At 40.1% G+C, this 16755-nt stretch overlaps 3 protein-coding genes across 8 annotated transcripts; 2 read left to right on the top strand and 1 right to left on the bottom strand.

The window, feature by feature from the left end:
- Positions 1-288: 288 nt before the first annotated feature.
- On the bottom strand, positions 289-4577 carry LOC101464543 (endonuclease domain-containing 1 protein). 2 transcript variants are annotated; one of them, XM_076886003.1, is made up of 3 exons: positions 4455-4577; positions 2066-4352; positions 289-1265 (listed from the first exon to the last, which is right to left on the bottom strand). In XM_076886003.1, exons 2-3 carry the CDS (start codon positions 2357-2359, stop codon positions 669-671), a joined length of 891 nt encoding a protein of 296 aa, XP_076742118.1. In that variant the 5' UTR covers positions 2360-4352; positions 4455-4577; the 3' UTR covers positions 289-668. The 2 variants fall into 2 exon arrangements, with proteins under 2 accessions (XP_076742118.1, XP_004563863.1); XM_004563806.4 differs by having other exon boundaries at positions 2066-4457.
- A 793-nt stretch (positions 4578-5370) lies between these two features.
- aplnr2 (apelin receptor 2) lies at positions 5371-6852 on the top strand. The gene has a single exon (XM_004563859.6). The coding sequence runs from the start codon at positions 5371-5373 to the stop codon at positions 6850-6852; it is 1482 nt and encodes a 493-aa protein (XP_004563916.3).
- A 1130-nt stretch (positions 6853-7982) lies between these two features.
- Positions 7983-15761, top strand: hdac10 (histone deacetylase 10). 5 transcript variants are annotated; one of them, XM_076885998.1, is made up of 21 exons: positions 7983-8001; positions 8860-8984; positions 10149-10283; positions 10377-10473; positions 10558-10655; positions 10894-10998; positions 11102-11170; positions 11256-11382; positions 11604-11669; positions 11758-11817; positions 11908-11997; positions 12094-12200; positions 12281-12348; positions 12567-12810; positions 12898-12988; positions 13110-13195; positions 13735-13791; positions 13922-14003; positions 14294-14482; positions 14839-14998; positions 15098-15761. In XM_076885998.1, the coding sequence occupies exons 2-21, from the start codon at positions 8926-8928 to the stop codon at positions 15127-15129; spliced, it is 2022 nt and encodes a 673-aa protein (XP_076742113.1). In that variant the 5' UTR covers positions 7983-8001; positions 8860-8925; the 3' UTR covers positions 15130-15761. The 5 variants fall into 5 exon arrangements, with proteins under 5 accessions (XP_076742113.1, XP_012778066.2, XP_076742114.1 ...); XM_012922612.5 differs by lacking the exon at positions 7983-8001 and adding an exon at positions 8643-8742; XM_076885999.1 differs by lacking the exon at positions 7983-8001 and adding an exon at positions 8693-8711.
- The last annotated feature ends 994 nt before the right edge of the window (positions 15762-16755 follow it).

Here is a 16755-nt window from a genome sequence, read left to right as displayed (position 1 = left end):
CCTCTTCTGGTCACATCAGCAAGTTATTCTTTGACTCATATGGGCTCTTTATCAATCTGCTGCTGGTCACAGCATCCACAGTTGAGATGACCACCTGCTGTCATATGCCAACTGCCAGGATCTGCCCGAAATATCATTCATTCAGTCTCATTCACTGATATAATTCATGGAGTTAATATCGGCTTGTCTGTTTTATGTTATAATACTGTATCATGTGTGACCTCCTGTGTGAAAAAACGAGTAAAGAGACCAGACGCTGAATAAAATGAATAGACAGTCACAAAAAAATAGAGTAGCAGACAGAAAGAGGATTTTATTTTTATATTCTAATTAAATGGCCATAATGTTGTTTCTTTTGTGTGTAGTTCACATTTAATGGTACAGTTTGAAATCCAAATGTCAGAGCAATTAGCAGCGAGTACTTTTCCCAAAATCTAGAAATGCTCTTCTAAGGCTGTAGAACTAGTGCAAACTGAGGTGCAGAGAACTGCTGTAGTTAAGGTGTACGAGAAAATGTAAAACAGCTGGTCTAATCTCTGTCCTGAACAAAAGGCCTACAGAGGCAGGTGTAGTTTTAATTTATAAGGAGCATGGGTTTGCCAGAGATAATGTGAAGATGAACAAACATTTTGATTGTTTTACACACTAATGGAAATGTAATTAATTTTTTAAGACAAATGTGGTGCACCATTAGGAGGCAGGCAGTTGTCATAGAATATCTGGAAAGAGCTGTCAACATAAGTTACTCTCTTCAGGAAATCCTCCAGCTGCTGCACCGTCATCTCTATAACTTTATTATTTTCTCTGTCGTTGAGCCCACGAGATGCAAACGCAGGGAACTTGGAGCGCTCGGAGTACGGAGCATTGTGGTCATAATCAGGGCAACAGTAGGCTGACCACAGGTAGGTAGGGATGCCCACACGGTTGATGTTGTGACGGCGGATTGTGTGGCCTGACGTGGTGACCCCGGTGACCACATAGGCGGTGCCCCTGCAGTAGTTGTTGAGCCTCCTGCGGATAGTGTTCTCGTGTTGTTTCCATGGACCAATGTTGAACTCACGAGCCTGAGGAACCACATTTGTCAACGTGTAGGTGGCTGCTTTGTCGTCAGGGTCGGCCTGGTGCTCGTCTGGATTGAGCTGACCGCGTTCGTAGATCACAGTGTCGGAGTAGTCCTCAAGCACAGCCTGAGCATCCTCAAAACTCCCATGCACATTTTCTGAAGGCAGCTGCTGCATGTCTCTGGGGCCGGACACTGAGGAGAGCTATTAACATGGTCATGTTAAAATTGTAAAATAAACAGGATATTTAGATTTCTTATATATTTATATTATTTATTACCAGCAACAACACTAAATGTGTCATCTTCATTTTATTTAAAGGGTGTGCATTCTGAAAATGGGCTTCACTGATCATTTACAAAAAGATTATTAAAAGGCTGAGATGCTGCTAGTAAAAAGTGTTAGTTCAACTATGTTTATTTTAATATATTTTAACATACATAACCTATACATTTGCACTGATCACAGTGAATTAGCAAAAACAGAACATTCAGGTTGTAATTTTTTGCAGCAACAGCATTTTACTTGATAAAAAAGAACTTTTGACCTTCTGGTAACCTCACAGCAGTGGTAGTAGTGCATTTATTGATAAAACTGGAGTTTCAATTTTCAAACTTTGTGACAAGCACCTAGTGGCAAAAAGTGAAATGATTAGTTGTATTTAAACTGTGGTGAATTACTATTCGTCCATAAGCTCTCATACATATCTGTATCTCAACATATTTGTCATGAATGATATCACGTCATATTGAGAGAAAAAAATGGCATTGGATTGATTATATTGTACAACGGGCATAAAGAGACTTGCAATACAGGTCATTATTTTATATATAACCCTGTTCTGTTGACTACAGCCTATTTACCAGTGCATGAGAATATCAGCAAATATTAGACACACACACACAGACACACACAGAAACAAAATACAGAAACACCACCATTTTTTGGCAGATGGTCAGAACACATTTGAAGGCTCAGACAGCAAAGCTAGCAACCCTGCCTACCTGCGGCTCATACATCCAAGGCACGTCCACTTTCTTGGAGCCGTCTGAGCGCTTGAAGGTGTAGGCAGAATAAATAGGGATGTGGTTGAAGGTGTCGTAGAGGGTTACAAATCGTGGCTTACCCCCATAGAACTGGCAAATCTTTTTAAACGACTGCTCTTGAAGCCCTCGAAGCAGCGTCCCCATATACAAAAATTGCTTACACTCGGATGAAAGGCTTTCCTGCACCTCGCCTCCTACCATCACGACAATCAGAAGACAGATGAAAGCTTGATCTGTTCTGTAGACAGACATGATGAAACATCTATTTCTCCACAGTGCATTTAATCCCCATGAAAGACTCTACCGCTGTGTGCTTTTTGCCTGTCTTGTGGCTCTTTCCATATCAGGCATATTATGCAAATCCTTATCTTGTTCTCCTTTCAGCAGGCAAACGATCCACTACCATGTTTAAAAAGGTACCAATTAACAGGCACAGCAAAGCCGAAAGAACATTTTTCAAGTGGAAGACTTGTAGGCATCCTAAACATATGGTTAGATTTACAAGGATTCTCTATGAAATAAAAGGAGAAATATAGTTTTAAGAAATTGATGACAGTGGTCTGAAATTCAGGCTCATATGCAGCTCTATGCATGAATTTAGGTGAAATGTGAAAAGTGGCATTGCACTTTATTGCACACTTACACGCCTTTTGTAGACTAATGAGTAACTGTTGTAAAAAAAAAAAAAACAGTGAAAAAATGGAAAAACAAGTATTTACACTCTGTATCTGGGTAAAATTCTACTTAATCCTACTAAAGTAAAAAAAAACATTTTTATCATCAATATCTAATAATACTCTTTATGTGGGGTCATAATTGTTATATTATTGATTAATTAGAGTCTTTATTGCTTTAATTTTGCAGCTGAAGATGATTGTGTTTATATACTGCTGGACAGCTTGATGACAATACAACATATTTCAGTTATTAGTTTTATTTTTTATGCTGTATTGCATTGAGGGGCATGATAAAATACAAGAATTATACTGACATTTTAGCAAAAATACAAGTAGGTAGACTGAATAAAATCTGAAAACAGATGCAAACTGACCTCTGAGATCAGCACACAACAGCCTACAGTTTTCTTTTCTTTTTACTTGTATTTACTCTGCCTTTCCTTTCTTCTCAGCAGTAAAGTTTTGTGTGCATGTGTGTGTGTTTGCTTGTGTCTGTGTGCATGTGTGTGCTTGTGTGTGTGTGTGTGTTATAAGAGAAAAGACTGACTGGAATGTTTTTTTGTTTTTTTTTTAGAAACATCTGTTCCCATAGCTACAGGTTAGTGGCAGAATGACCTCTGTGGAAACACGCACTTCCTGTTTATTATCCTAACATCTTCACTATTTACACTGTAATTCCACGCTGACCCCATTCGTCATTATCCCTCCCTCCTTACAATATGTAGGTTTAGACAGGACATTTCCAACTACCTCTTAAAGATAGTCTTTTATCATCTTATAAATTGGAATGATTTTATTATTAAGTCCTAATCATTTATTATTGCATTTCGTAAGCATAACAACTAACAGTGTGAGTCATTGTTTACCATATTCATTATTAGGAAGAAAGTCCAAAAGAGAAAATGCACTTTAAGGATGAGCAGAATGAAGATAAATAAGTCCATAAAACGAATACATTTCTTGGACTAAACTGACTTTGTTACTTCGATCAAAGTGTCTTACTCCTTTGAATATAACTGATAATGCTGTTTGTACAGCTGAAATTGAGAAAGGATCTCAGAATCCATGCTGAGCATGATTTTAATGGACTTTTTAGCAGCTTCCATAAGACATGAGACAACACAGCTGTGGGTTTGGATGTACTTTCACATGGAAATTCTTATTTCTGTCCCAGTTTACACTGGGTAGGGATCAATGGCTTGAAGGCCTTTTCATTGTATTCATGAAGGCTGCCTCTATTCTGATATTGTAGTCTGACTATGAATGTGAGGGCTGTTATTTGCTCTCAGTGTGGGTAGCCGCATTTGACCACTGAGAGCAAATGTGAGACCCCCGACAACAAAGAGGGTGCTTGTGTTTGCACGTATTTGTGTACTATAGGTGCATTTGGATCTGTTTGTGTCTTTGCATGGAGAATACGAGCAGTATAGGAGACGGAGGACTCTGTTTGTGTATCTCGAGTTTGTGGGGGGAAGGATGAGTGGAGTTATTGTGTCTCTTGGGAGGTGAGTATGTTTGTGTTGGGGGGGTTGATGCTTGCAGGTCTTGTTACTTTCTGCTGGGGTGGTCTAGTTTGGAGAATGGGAGAAAGGAGGGTTCTGGGTTTTAGTTTACTTGTGTGTGTGTTTAGGCGACACTGGTGTATATTTAGACTTAAGAAAAACACTCACCTTCTTCAGTTGTTACAGAAGCTGAGATAGAGAGAGAGACAGAAGAAAACCCAGACTGGAAGTTCAGCAGGAGAAGATGGGATGATGCTGATTTCTGTATAACAATCAGAATCAGAATCAGAATCAGAATACTTTATTGATCCCTGGGGGAAATTATTTTTTGTTACAGTGCTCCATTTTAAACAACTATCGTACCATGGTTGTAAGCACCTGTGAATTGGTTTTATCCAAGGTAATAAAGCAAGTATAAGGTAAGCGTCTTCATCAAAATCCTCTCTTATTTCACATAGTCAAGATAAAAAATGTATTTATAAAACACGCCAGTTGGAGAGAGCTTTATGCAGATTTTCAGAATTCACTTTCAGAATTGAACGTGAAAGCAGAAAGCTATAAATGTTTACTCAGTTAAATCATGTTTTGTCATCACAGTGAAAGTGCTCATGGTCCTAGAAATTCCTTACTTAAGGTTTTAGTGTGCACTGTTGCAGTCTTGATTCTGTTTGTTGTCTTGTATGAGTTTTAAATTATGTTAAAATTGCCTAAAATTGTTTGTCTAAGTGTTTAAATTGCTGTATAGAAAAAAGTGAGGTCCTCATGATCCTTAATATATTTTCGGGAGAAGCATGAGCATGGAAAAAACATAAATTTACATAATCCCAAAAATGAGTGTAGCTAAAGTTTTTAAAATCTATTTGTATCTTTCACTGAATTTCCAGACCATCAAAATCAACAGATGTGAACTGGAGGCTTATCCACTCCTGGAATTTGGACCTCTTCACCTAAAACCATTCCTCCAGTGCAGGAATCTTGTCTCTTCACATCTAGATATTATGCTGTTTTGGCTACAGTATTTCAAAACTCCAGTGGATTTTAATGCCAAAACCTTTTCGATAAAAAACCAAGTATATACAGAGTGATGTCAGAACCAGCTTATCTCGCCTCCCCTGCTCCTACCAACCCCCCTCTCTGTGACTACAGTGACTGGTCTCCCTCGTTTTTCATCATCCCATCTGTCTACCTGCTAGCATTTCTGGTTGGTTGTCCTGGCAACAGCCTGGTGCTTTGGGCCTACCTGGACCGAGTGAAGGGGAGGAGGAGAAGGGACCGAAAGCCAGCAGAAGATGGCCAGTTCTGCTGCAGCAACATTTTTAGAAGCAGTCAGCAGCACATTAACAACACTGGCAAATTTCAAAGTTCAAACTGTGGATTTTCCTCCAGGCAAAGCTACAGAACATCCTCCCATTCCTCCACCTCATCCTCTTGCTCTCCCTCCATCTCCCGTCCCTCTTGCTCGCTGACTGACTCTCTGATTGCCAGTTTAGCTTTAGCTGACCTTTGTTTCCTTGTGACTCTTCCTCTTTGGGCCGTCTACACAGCGATGGGCTACCACTGGCCTTTTGGGCAACCTCTCTGCCAGATTAGCAGCTTCCTCACAGCTCTGAACATGTATGCCAGCGTGTTCAGCCTGAGCATGCTAAGTGTGGAGCGCTACTGGGTTCTGACTAGGCACCGGCACTCCAGCCACCATGCACCAAGGAGCTGCCCCAGCAAGGCTTTGTGGATACTTGGAGGGATGTGGGTGCTGGCGGGAATACTGGCACTTCCCGGTTTGCTGCTGCGCTCTGTCCGGGAGGTGGAGCTTGACCCTGAATATGAGGATGACTGGCAGCTGGAACCCGCTGATTCCAGGTCTGTCTTCCTTTCTTGCCAGATGGATTACTCCATGCTGACTGGAGCAGAGCTGGAGGAGGAAGAAAAAAACAGGACAGAGATGTGGTGGGCTGCTGCATTAAGTATTAAATCAACTCTTATTGGCTTCCTGCTTCCTTTTGTCATCTTATTGGTCTGCTACTGCTCATTGGTCCAACTACTCAGCAGACATTTCGGACGGGGCCCTCGTCCTGACCGTAGACGGCAGCGCAGACTCCTCAGGGTCATTGTCACGTTAGTGATGGCATTCTTCCTGTGCTGGCTGCCTCTCCATGTCAATAAAACTGTGTCCCTGCTGCTTGAGTTTGGATTTGTCCCATACTCCTGCTCTTTAGATCAGATATTATTGGCTGCTCATCCATATGTCACCTGTTTAGCCTACCTCAACTCCTGCCTGAACCCTCTCCTCTACGCTGCCTGTGACCCATCATTTAGGAAGAGATGCAAAGGAGCTTTCCTCGTGTTGTGCAGGATGAAAAGAAAAGGAGCAAAGGGAAAGGAAGAGCACGAAGCTGAAGGAGTTGAAGAGAAAGGGGAGCAGAGCTCAGCTTTTCCCATGAGGACACAGGAAGAAACAGCAGACAGGACAGAGGAGGAACAGGAGGGGGGAGTTAGGGAGATGGGTGTTGCCACACCTGAAGAACTCAAGAAGTCAAGATATCAGGGTGCAATGTTTTCTGACAATTAAGTAACGCTAACCCTATGTAATGAACAGTGAAAATAAAATGGAATGCATGACATTGTGTACGTATGTCAGTATTTTCAAAATAAATATTATCATCAGAAGAAGGCATGCAATATATATTCTGGTTTCTGATGCTTTGTTTCACACAGGAAAAATTCCACCCATTCCATTAAGATTCCATGCAAAACATCCTCTCCGGTCAAATCAAATCTTCTCATGTAACATGAACTGTTTCCATATTTTGCACTCCTGTATATCTTGAATTATTTGTTGATTTTTGTTAAACTGTTTTTATTATTCATTATTAAAATGATGTCAGGAAGTAATGTAAAGAATTTTTTTTTCATTTGTTGCAAAGTTTCTGTTGTGATATTTTGATACCATGGTAGCATTTACAGGATATTGTTTTATAGTGATATTATACAGGAAAACTGTTACTCAATAAGGCCCATTTACTAGTTGTTTTTCTCTTTCTCTGTGACCCAAGAATTAATGTGTAAGAATCACAGGATGGTACCTCAAGGTCGAAAATACCACAGAGATCACTTCCTTACTCCCATCCTCCCTTCTTTATCTCTTAGAAAAAGGCTTGTTAAAGGCCAGGTGGTTTGTTTCAGAATTCACTAATGAAAGAACTCTGTATTCTATGTCTAGGAGTGTATTTCGCTGGGATAATCATAAATTGTAGCTGAACTGATAAACTATACAAAGGATACTTCTTTGCTCAGAGGGCAGGAAGACGCTTCCTTATTTGGTCTGTACCGGTTTGAACTGAGAATCTGCTGACACACGAACCTTTTTCCTCTATATAAACTGTTGTATGATGAATAAACCTTTGAGTTGGTTTGGGAAGGCAACCTGAAGCAGTCTGTGTTTCCTTGTTCTCCCAAGCTACTCCCGACGTCGTAACTAACCTGCTGAACGGCATACCTGAGTGTTACTTTGAATAATTTTGAATCTTATAGGGTAAAGACAAAACTCTGCTTATAGGTGCCCACGCCTCGGAGGAAACCCGATCCACGGATGACCCGGGACGGAGATTTCTTTCAGTTTCCTTTGAAAAAAATAAAAGATTTATAATCCCTTTATGAAGAACACTGACTTTAAATGGGCAAGTACAGCGTCCTACCAGGAGGCACACTTTTCACACAGGTATAATGTTCACTTTTTTATGAAGCTACTTCAAATTTTAGAGCTTACCTCTTCAGTGCTGTTGTTACATTCGCTTCTCTAAAGTGTTTCGAATACTCTGGCCCCTCCATTTGTATCAGTAGCAGTACAATGGGACATCATTTAACACCTCAAACAGCAGTCTCCAAAACAGTCATACAGCTCAAACAAGACATGTCATGAATAACTGATTTAAATACTAAGGAAGCCACAGGAAGTTTGAACCTCCATGTACCTTAAAAAAAAATCAACACAAAAATATAAAGTGTAAGTGCAGTGAGGTAGATCTTCAATAGTAAAAAGATAATATAGGTCCAAGGATATACAGGATACAGTACTAATAATATTGTTAATTTGTATTTATTTTTTCATATATTGTATGTTTAACAATGAGTTAAAGTTAAGGATAAAGTTCTGCCTTTGTGGTTTGTATCCAAATAAGACTAATCAACCATGCCCAAACTAAGAAATTAAGAATCTGACTTTAGTTCAAATTTAATGAATTTCTTGTAAATGACCCAAGATACCCCAGCACTGATACTATCCGGTGATTCTGTCACTTTGGGTATCAGTGGGACAGATAATGAACGACGAGTATCGAACCCCGCCCAGCAGGTGGCGCTGCTGCGCTAGTGAACTGTGTGAAAACCAACATAAAACTCATAGAAGATCATATGCGTCGATGAATAACTGTAAACAGTTTTGTACAGTCACTGAATTTTGGTATTATACTGGTATTCGTTTATATGTTGCATAAAAATCTGCCAATGTTGGATCAAAATTAATTAGTCGGCGGTTCATTTTAAACTTACTTCGTGTCCTTTTGGAAACTGTCTGCAGAAACGTCGCTACTCTCATAGTGAGGGTCGCAGTTACTTACCTATTCTTACCCGAGGAATAACGAAGATGGGAACAGCGCTGATTTATGATGACGAGATGACCAAGTACAAACTGCTCTGGGTTGAGTGAGTAGTAAATCCATGTTTACGTTTATAAAGCTTACGTGGCTAAAAAGAAAAATCTTCAAATGTCTTTTCTGCAAATGTCTGTAGCTTAACATGCCTAAAGTATATCAAGGAGTAAATATTTCATACTGTAATTTCACTGAACGGGTAACTTCATCAAATAAGTTATTAGTTTTCTCCCATTACTAAACACTGGCTAAAATGTGCGATCTGTCAGAAGTCATGGGAACCTAAGTTGTTCCTTGTTGCTGGCACGGTTAGTTAGAGAAGACACCCGTTTTGGTTATTACGGTTGCACTTTGTTCGGTCACGTTTAGTCAGGTCGGGGATTTTCAGTGTACACCCACCCGGCCCGCTATAGCTGCTACACCACCTGTTTAAAAACGTTGCGAAATAGTTTTTGTTTTCTTTTGGACTAATTGAGGTCTACGTATGGTTTAACTTTCGCAGTTAAAAAATGAGTAAATGCAATTGTGATATTTATTATGTTTGTGACTCTTAGATGCCAAAATGTGCCGAAAATACTCTAAAGTTTAAGACTCATGCTTTTATTTTGGAAAGACAACGAGCTTTGACCGCCAGCTTTTGTCTATTTGCAGTTCTACTGCTGAAATAAATGTCTTTGTCTGAACCGTGCCATGTTGCTGGGTTTATTCTCTTTGTTTTTGGCTGCTCTCTTTAGGGGTCGCCACATCTCCCTCAATTTCACCCTATCCTAGCATCCTCCTCTGATATACCAACCCTTTACATGTCCTCCTTCACTACATCTATGAACATCTGAATTAACAGCTTCAGCTCTGTCATCATCAAAGGCAGGTCTCACTACCATCTTGTAAACCTTCCCTTTCACTCTTGCTGCAATTCTTTTGCCACAAATCACCCCTGACATTCATCTGCACCCTCTCCACCTGTGTGCACTCTCTTATTCACCTCTCTCCTGCACAGTCTGTTGCTTTGGTTATCTCCTTTACAAAGTCATATTTAGCAAAATGCTGTTTTCCATATCTAACTTCTACAGAGTTCATTTGGCATGTCTCACTGTGTCTTTTATATATTTCTTGTTTTTATATAAGAGCTGAAAGAAATAGAATAGTAAAATGGATCAGTGTCATGTTTATTTTCTAATTAACAAATATTCATTAAGTGTGTAATGTTTTCCTGCAGTCCAGTTTGTAAGATTGAGGTGCCTGAGCGTCTGACTGTGAGTCATGAGACTTTGGTCAGGACTGGCCTGGCTGATCGCTGCGTCTCCGTACCTGTCCGTGAGGCCACGGACGCAGAAATTCTTCTGGCTCACAGGTCATCTTATCTAACTCCTGTCATGAAGGTATGATATAGTTTAGATATTTGTTTCAGTTCACTGAGCTGTGTTTACTTTGCTCCTCTCAACAGTGAGGAATACCTGGAGGCGGTGAAGAAGACTCCTTACATGAGTCTGGAGGACCTTATGGAGTTCACTCGTCAGTATGGTGATGTCTACTTCCACCCAGTAAGTCTCCCGCTTAACAGCCGCTTAACAGGAACAGAAAATCTGTATCTGACATCCTCTTCTGTATGTCATTTACCATCCTAGAACATCTACCACTGTGCCAAGCTTGCTGCTGGTGCTGCACTGCAGCTGGTAGACAGTGTTATGACAGGGAAGGTGAGGAATGGCATGGCTTTAGTCAGGTGAGGCTGAGATACAGCAGTTCTGATATGCACTCATGGCTTGTTCAGTATTAGTGCCTTTGTTTTGTCCATTATTGATGAGTTAATAGGAATGTAAATATTAAGTCTTTACATTTACATTCATATTTTTACTAGTTTGTTAGTGATTAACTTTTTAGTAGTTAATGGGCAAAGTGGGCAACAACAAGTGTAAAATCTTATTTTTTTTACATAACTGCTTCTTTTTTATTATTAATAGACCACCAGGACACCACAGTATGCGCAGTGCTGCTAATGGATTCTGTGTGTTCAACAATGTGGCTATAGCGGCTCAATATGCTAAGCAGAAATATGGAGTCCAAAGGTAATGTGACTTTTAGTCTTTATGCTTATTCTGGTAATCATTAAGGATTTTAACGATCCACAAATCCACAGCTGTATGTATTCACCTCAGATTTTGTCTTCAGGGTGTTGATAGTTGACTGGGATATACATCACGGTCAGGGGGTGCAGTATTGCTTTGAGGATGATCCCAGGTGAGTCTTTGATAAAGGAGAAGCAGATGTTGTCTGCTTGCGTTTCAAATTCTGCTCACTGTGTTTGTTGTTTTCCTTTTCACAGCGTGCTCTACTTCTCTTGGCACCGCTATGAGCATCAGAAATCCTGGCCTCATCTGAGAGATTCTGACTACGACATTGTTGGCAAAGAGAAAGGGGCAGGATTCAATATAAATGTACCATGGAACAAGGTCAGAAATACTGCACACTTATGGTTTCATTATGGGGGTTTTTTCTATTTGCTTCTTGCTTTAGCTTAAGCCTAGTTCACAGTGTCACATAATGCCACCACCAGTGAGGTTATGTTTGTGGTAGTGTGTACATGCATGCTATTTGCTTTCCTGATTGTGTGTGTACAAGCTGTATGTGTGTTTTATTCTTTTACTGAAAAGACCTCATCATGATATTTCAGGTGGGCATGGAAAATGGTGACTATCTGTCAGTCTTCTGTCACGTTCTTCTGCCAGTTGCATATGAGGTGAGCCATTCCAAAAATTACCTTTTTCCTACCTAAAGGCAGGTGATCTATAAAATGTTTGGTTCAAGCATACAACTGTTTTTGATAGTTTTGCCCAGACTTAGTCTTGGTGTGTGCGGGATTTGACTCAGCCATCGGTGACCCAGAGGTATGACATATTTATTAATGTCATTATCTAATTACATGCATGCACTATAAACCTCTGCATCCACTCGCTTACTGTTATACTTACATTTAGGGTGAGATGTGTGCCACTCCAGATGTCTTTGCCCATCTGACTCACCTGCTGATGAACCTAGCAGGAGGAAAACTGTGTGCTGTGCTGGAGGTCAGGCCGCCCAGCCTATACAGCTAAAACATGGAAACAAGAAAACAGCCTGTTAATGTTCTGTTGTCTGGGAACTTGTGTTTTTGTGTTTTCCAGGGGGGATACAACTTGACTTCCCTCGTCCAATCTGTGTGTCAGACAGTCCAGACATTGCTTGGAGATCCTGTGCCGAGACCTGCAAGCCTCAAAAGTCCCTGTATAAGGTGTGCATCACAATCAGTCAAATTTGTGTCTCAAAGTTTGTGTGTTTTATAACTGCAGCAATTTAATTCTTCTTTTTCAGTGCACTTGAATCTCTTCAGTGTGTCCGATCAGCTCATAAGGCCTACTGGTCGTGCCTCAAACACGCAGGTAACCATAACAGAGCCTTTAGCAGAGCCTTTAAGGGACCTGAGGCTGCAGGAGTCTGATAACCTCATTTCTTTCTAACTTGTTTCCATCCTCAGTCAAACTGAGTGATGTAGCATCACTTAGCTGAGGGTTTGCTAGCTGTATTTCACGTTTACGTCCGTTTGAACTTCTCATCACTATAAAAGACATGGTCTCAAAACAGTTACTCCCTTCTTCAGCTGATCTGCCCGCCTCCACCATCAGCACCAGACAGATTAAATTAGGAGAAGGAGAAGAAACGACAGAGAAGGGAGAAGAAGAAGAAAAGGACGCGGAGGAAAAGGTGTGGCCTGAACCTCCAAAACGCGTCACTCCTCCAGTATGTGCTGCTTTAGTGCTCCCTGATGACGTGGCTTGCCCGGAGGGATGCGAATGCTTCAGCTTCTCAGAGGATCTTGACCCACTCTTAGCCAGCAAGTTAAGGTATGGATAAGTGGGTTGTTGTGGCTCATTTCAGTTCATGGTTTTCACCGTAACTGGGTTTGAAATCTTTTTTTTCTCTAAAACAAGGGAGAGTTTCCTCAGAGACGCAGATGACAGTACTGCTTTTATAACCCTCTCCACTCTTATAGCCCTGACAGAGAAAATGGAGAAGAATGAGGTAAAGCCATAATGTTGTTTGTTTCTTTTATGTGAGTGCTATTATGATATCATGTCTTGTAAATACAGTTTGTGCTTTGCTGAGCTGCCTACATGATATAATTTTAATTCCCGGCTCTCAGATCTGCAGTGGCCTTGCACTGGTCCCTGACGTTACCAAGGCGATGACAAGCATTGTCCAGCACGTTACAACTGTTCTCAGCAACCGGTATAACAACCTCGACTTAATCAAATCTTACACCTTCTGCTCTTTTTAAATATCAGCTAGAGATTAAAAATGATTAGAAATATTCTTACAGGAAACACACACATACACAGAATATGCTTGGTCACTTTGCAAAGGAAATGCAGTCTAAACTATTGTAGCTCAGATTTGCACCTACAGCAAATTTAGAATCACCACTTAACCTAAATCCATGCATATCTGGGAGTTATTTGGAACTAATATTTTTATGTACTTTTTAGTGAAATAATCTAAATAAAATATCATTATCTTTCTCGTGTTGTGAACAAGTGAAGTCATTTTATTTATACAGACAGATTTTAGGACGTAACTGCAAAATTAGTAAAAAAATATCACTTGGAAGTGAAGATACTTGCAAAGCACAACTATGGCACAACTACAGAGGTGCAAGTTAACATGATAAATATAGCCTACTAAATATACCGCTGGAGTGCGCTTGTATATTGAAGTTTTATTAGCAAGATTGCAATCTGCTTTGTTAAAACTTGTCTTTATATATGCAGCGTTTTGGTCGTCTGTGTGGGTGACGGGAATGTCCCAAGCCATATTACAGAAGACAGGCGAGTATCATTTATGCTCTCTGTTTTAGTCTTAGTAAAACCAAACTCTAAGGCACAATTGATGCAATAAAACACACTATTTGTCCATAACGGCGAGGACAGCATGCTGAAAAAGTCTTTCTGTTTTCAGGGAAACACTTGTGGTGCAGATGGGCAGTGCACAGACTGAGGAACAGAGCTGCAAATATTACATTCGTGTGTGTCTGAAGAAGGTACTGCTCCTTGCTTTGTAATCACATTTAATATTTGCCAGAAATATACACTCACACATCTCGCTAGTCAGCATTAGCCCCCTTTCCTTTAAAACTGCATCATTAAATATTCAGAGTTTCTGAATTATTACACAGTTGCTAAGGATTTCTGGACAGAAACCTTTATGATACAGCTCTTAAAGGCGACTGAGATGTATTTTTCTGCATAGACAATTTGAGTAGGTTTTTTTTTTTTTTTTTTGCTTTTGTTTTTTAAATGTGTTTAAATGCATTTGTTTGTTCACCCACAGGGCTGCAGTGACACGTCAGGGTTCACACAGGCTGTGTTTGGCCTCCTCCTGCCCCTTGGGTATGAATACGACCCCGGTCTTGTTGTGTTGGTTCGAATGCCAGATAGTGGAGTCAGTGACAGTTTGTGGCAACAACTAATTGGCCTACTGCAGAGCTTTGCACTTGGACATACACTGGTGGTACTACAGGTAAGAGTGCTGGGGAAGATTTCATAAAGGCACACTAGATGTCTTCAACAATGTAGAGCTGCCAGGCAGGAGCTCTGGAGATATATGGTTGGATGGATGTAGTGAAGGAGTCTTTGATGAAGGTAGTGGAGGATATACAAAGTGTTGGTGTGACAAAAGAGGATGATAGGGATAGGGTGATATGGAGGCAGACGATCTACTCTGACAACCCCTAAAGGGAGCAGCTGAAAGAAGAAGACAGTAGATGTCCTCTAATTTTGCTATATTGTGAAACCTTAAGAAGCATTTTAAGAGGAGTTGGCAGCATGTTTGCATACTTAGTGTTCAGTATTAATTCATTTACTTCTTAATTTCAGGAGGAGGAGAAGGCGCTTATCGGACTCACAGCATCCTCCCTCCTCGGTAACCCAGCCGCCTCTCTGAAGCAACTTCAAGCCCCGCTAACAGAAGACACGGAGGCCATAGAGAAGCTGAGACACAGGCTGCAGGCAGACTGGAAATTCCTTCAGACCACAGGTGAGTGCAGCAGCATCACATTTGAAATCAACATAAATATCCACAGATCTTAGAATAACTGCTACTGTATTAACGGGACTTTCTGTCTTCTAAAAACAGCACCACAAACTCAAAGAAGTGATGAAGACTGAGGATGGAGGGTGTCATGGACTTTTTGATACTTTATTTTTGGTAAATTATGACAGCAGTTGTCCTGCTGCTTAGAAATTATGCATGTGTTATAATATTCATTCAAGCAATATCACAATCAACGCCAGCTTTTGCCGTCTCATAAAAAAAAATCTATTCAATGACTTAAACAGTGTTTAAGTTATTTGGTAAGCTGGATTAACCTGTACTGTTGTATCAGCGTATGAGCGTTATCAGCCTTGTTGACTAAACAAAGATGATGACGTTTACAGATCTGCAGCTGACATTTATCTCTTTTGTCACAACAGTTTTCTGCTGGTTACATTTGGATTTTTTGAATTTTCATTTCTTTTATCAGGAAGTTCCACTTGGATCAAAATCAGTTTCACAGGAGACCTAGCCAAGTGCAAAGAGCTAATGAATTTTACAGCAATATAAAAATTATTTAAGCAATCACTGATCAAAATAGTTATACTTTCTTTTTTTTGTGCCATTCACATGATTGAATAGTTGACTGATTTTTGCTGTAAATTGAAATGTTGTGTCGTGTATAGCACACGTCATGTAATTTAACATGAAGTTTTCATAAGCAACTTTGATATTCTCTGTAATAAATGTTACATTTGTAAAAGAAAAAAAATGGCTGCCAAATAGTTTTTTTGTTTTTTTGCTTTTGTACTTTTTCGCCCCAAGGTATCAGTATTGTGGTTTGAACATCGGCATTGTATTGCTATCTTTCCTCACAGAGGTGTTGTTGACCACCAGGGAAGCTGTTTGAGTAGGCTTGCATGCACACTCTCAACCTTTGAGGGCACATTTAACAGTTTTTAGAGCCTTTCAGTCTTCATTCATTCAAGTAAGGAGACCTCTTTTCTGCTGGTCTATATATGTGTCGGCCCTGCAGTCCACTGGTGACAGGTCCAGGGTGTAGCCCTCTTTTGCTGGGTGACAGCTGGGAAAGACGTCAGCCTCCTCATGATCCAGAGTTAGATACAAACAGATGGGAAAGCTGACAGATAAATCACACTAACTATACAGTTCAAAGGTTTGGCATTGATCATAGAAAGGCAGATCTTATATATTGTATTTTAATGTAATTTTTCACCACATTTTACAAGCATAAATCTAGAATCTAACTTTTTATATTTACTTTAAGGTTATGTGTCTCCCCGTTCCTTTTTTCCTGTTGTAACAGCTGTGAAAGGTGATGTTCTGAAATGATCTCTGCATATCTTTGAATTCAGAGATCACCACAATTCTTTGTAAGCCGTGTTTCTTGTGAGACTCACAACAGAAGACTTTTGAGCCTCTCATCATGTGAGATAGAAATGGGTGAGTCATCTGATCACCTAAACTGGAAGTTAATTCAGTACAGTTTAATTAATGGGTCACATACATCCCAGTTTGATCTCAAGTGTGCCAGACCAGTAATACCATGTATAAAAAAACAAACAAAAGCCTCGTTTAATTTCTTGTTTCCTTTATTTCAATTTGAGCCGTAGCCAAGATTTTAAAACTGAAACCACAGGTGATCCATTTCCAGCTTCCACTGGCTCTGCTGTCATTACATTGTGTCTCACAGTTTAGCTGCAACTAAACAGTGGTACTTATTATTTTCATGAACAGTG

This window comes from Maylandia zebra, linkage group LG7 (assembly GCF_041146795.1).
Source record: "Maylandia zebra isolate NMK-2024a linkage group LG7, Mzebra_GT3a, whole genome shotgun sequence".
NCBI classification, from domain to species: Eukaryota; Metazoa; Chordata; class Actinopteri; order Cichliformes; family Cichlidae; genus Maylandia; species Maylandia zebra.
This window is presented reverse-complemented; position numbering and strand designations above follow the sequence as displayed.

Coding starts and splice junctions, on each gene's coding strand:
- LOC101464543 (XM_076886003.1), bottom strand. CDS start 2,359: ATGTCTGTCTACAGAACAGATCAAGCTTTCATCTGTCTTCTGATTGTC. Junction 1,266..2,065: donor CTTGGATGTATGAGCCGCAG/GTAGGCAGGGTT, acceptor CCATGTTAATAG/CTCTCCTCAGTGTCCGGCCC.
- aplnr2 (XM_004563859.6), top strand. CDS start 5,371: ATGTCAGAACCAGCTTATCTCGCCTCCCCTGCTCCTACCAACCCCCCT.
- hdac10 (XM_076885998.1), top strand. CDS start 8,926: ATGGGAACAGCGCTGATTTATGATGACGAGATGACCAAGTACAAACTG. Junction 10,656..10,893: donor AATGGCATGGCTTTAGTCAG/GTGAGGCTGAGA, acceptor TATTATTAATAG/ACCACCAGGACACCACAGTA. Junction 12,201..12,280: donor CTCAAAAGTCCCTGTATAAG/GTGTGCATCACA, acceptor CTTCTTTTTCAG/TGCACTTGAATCTCTTCAGT.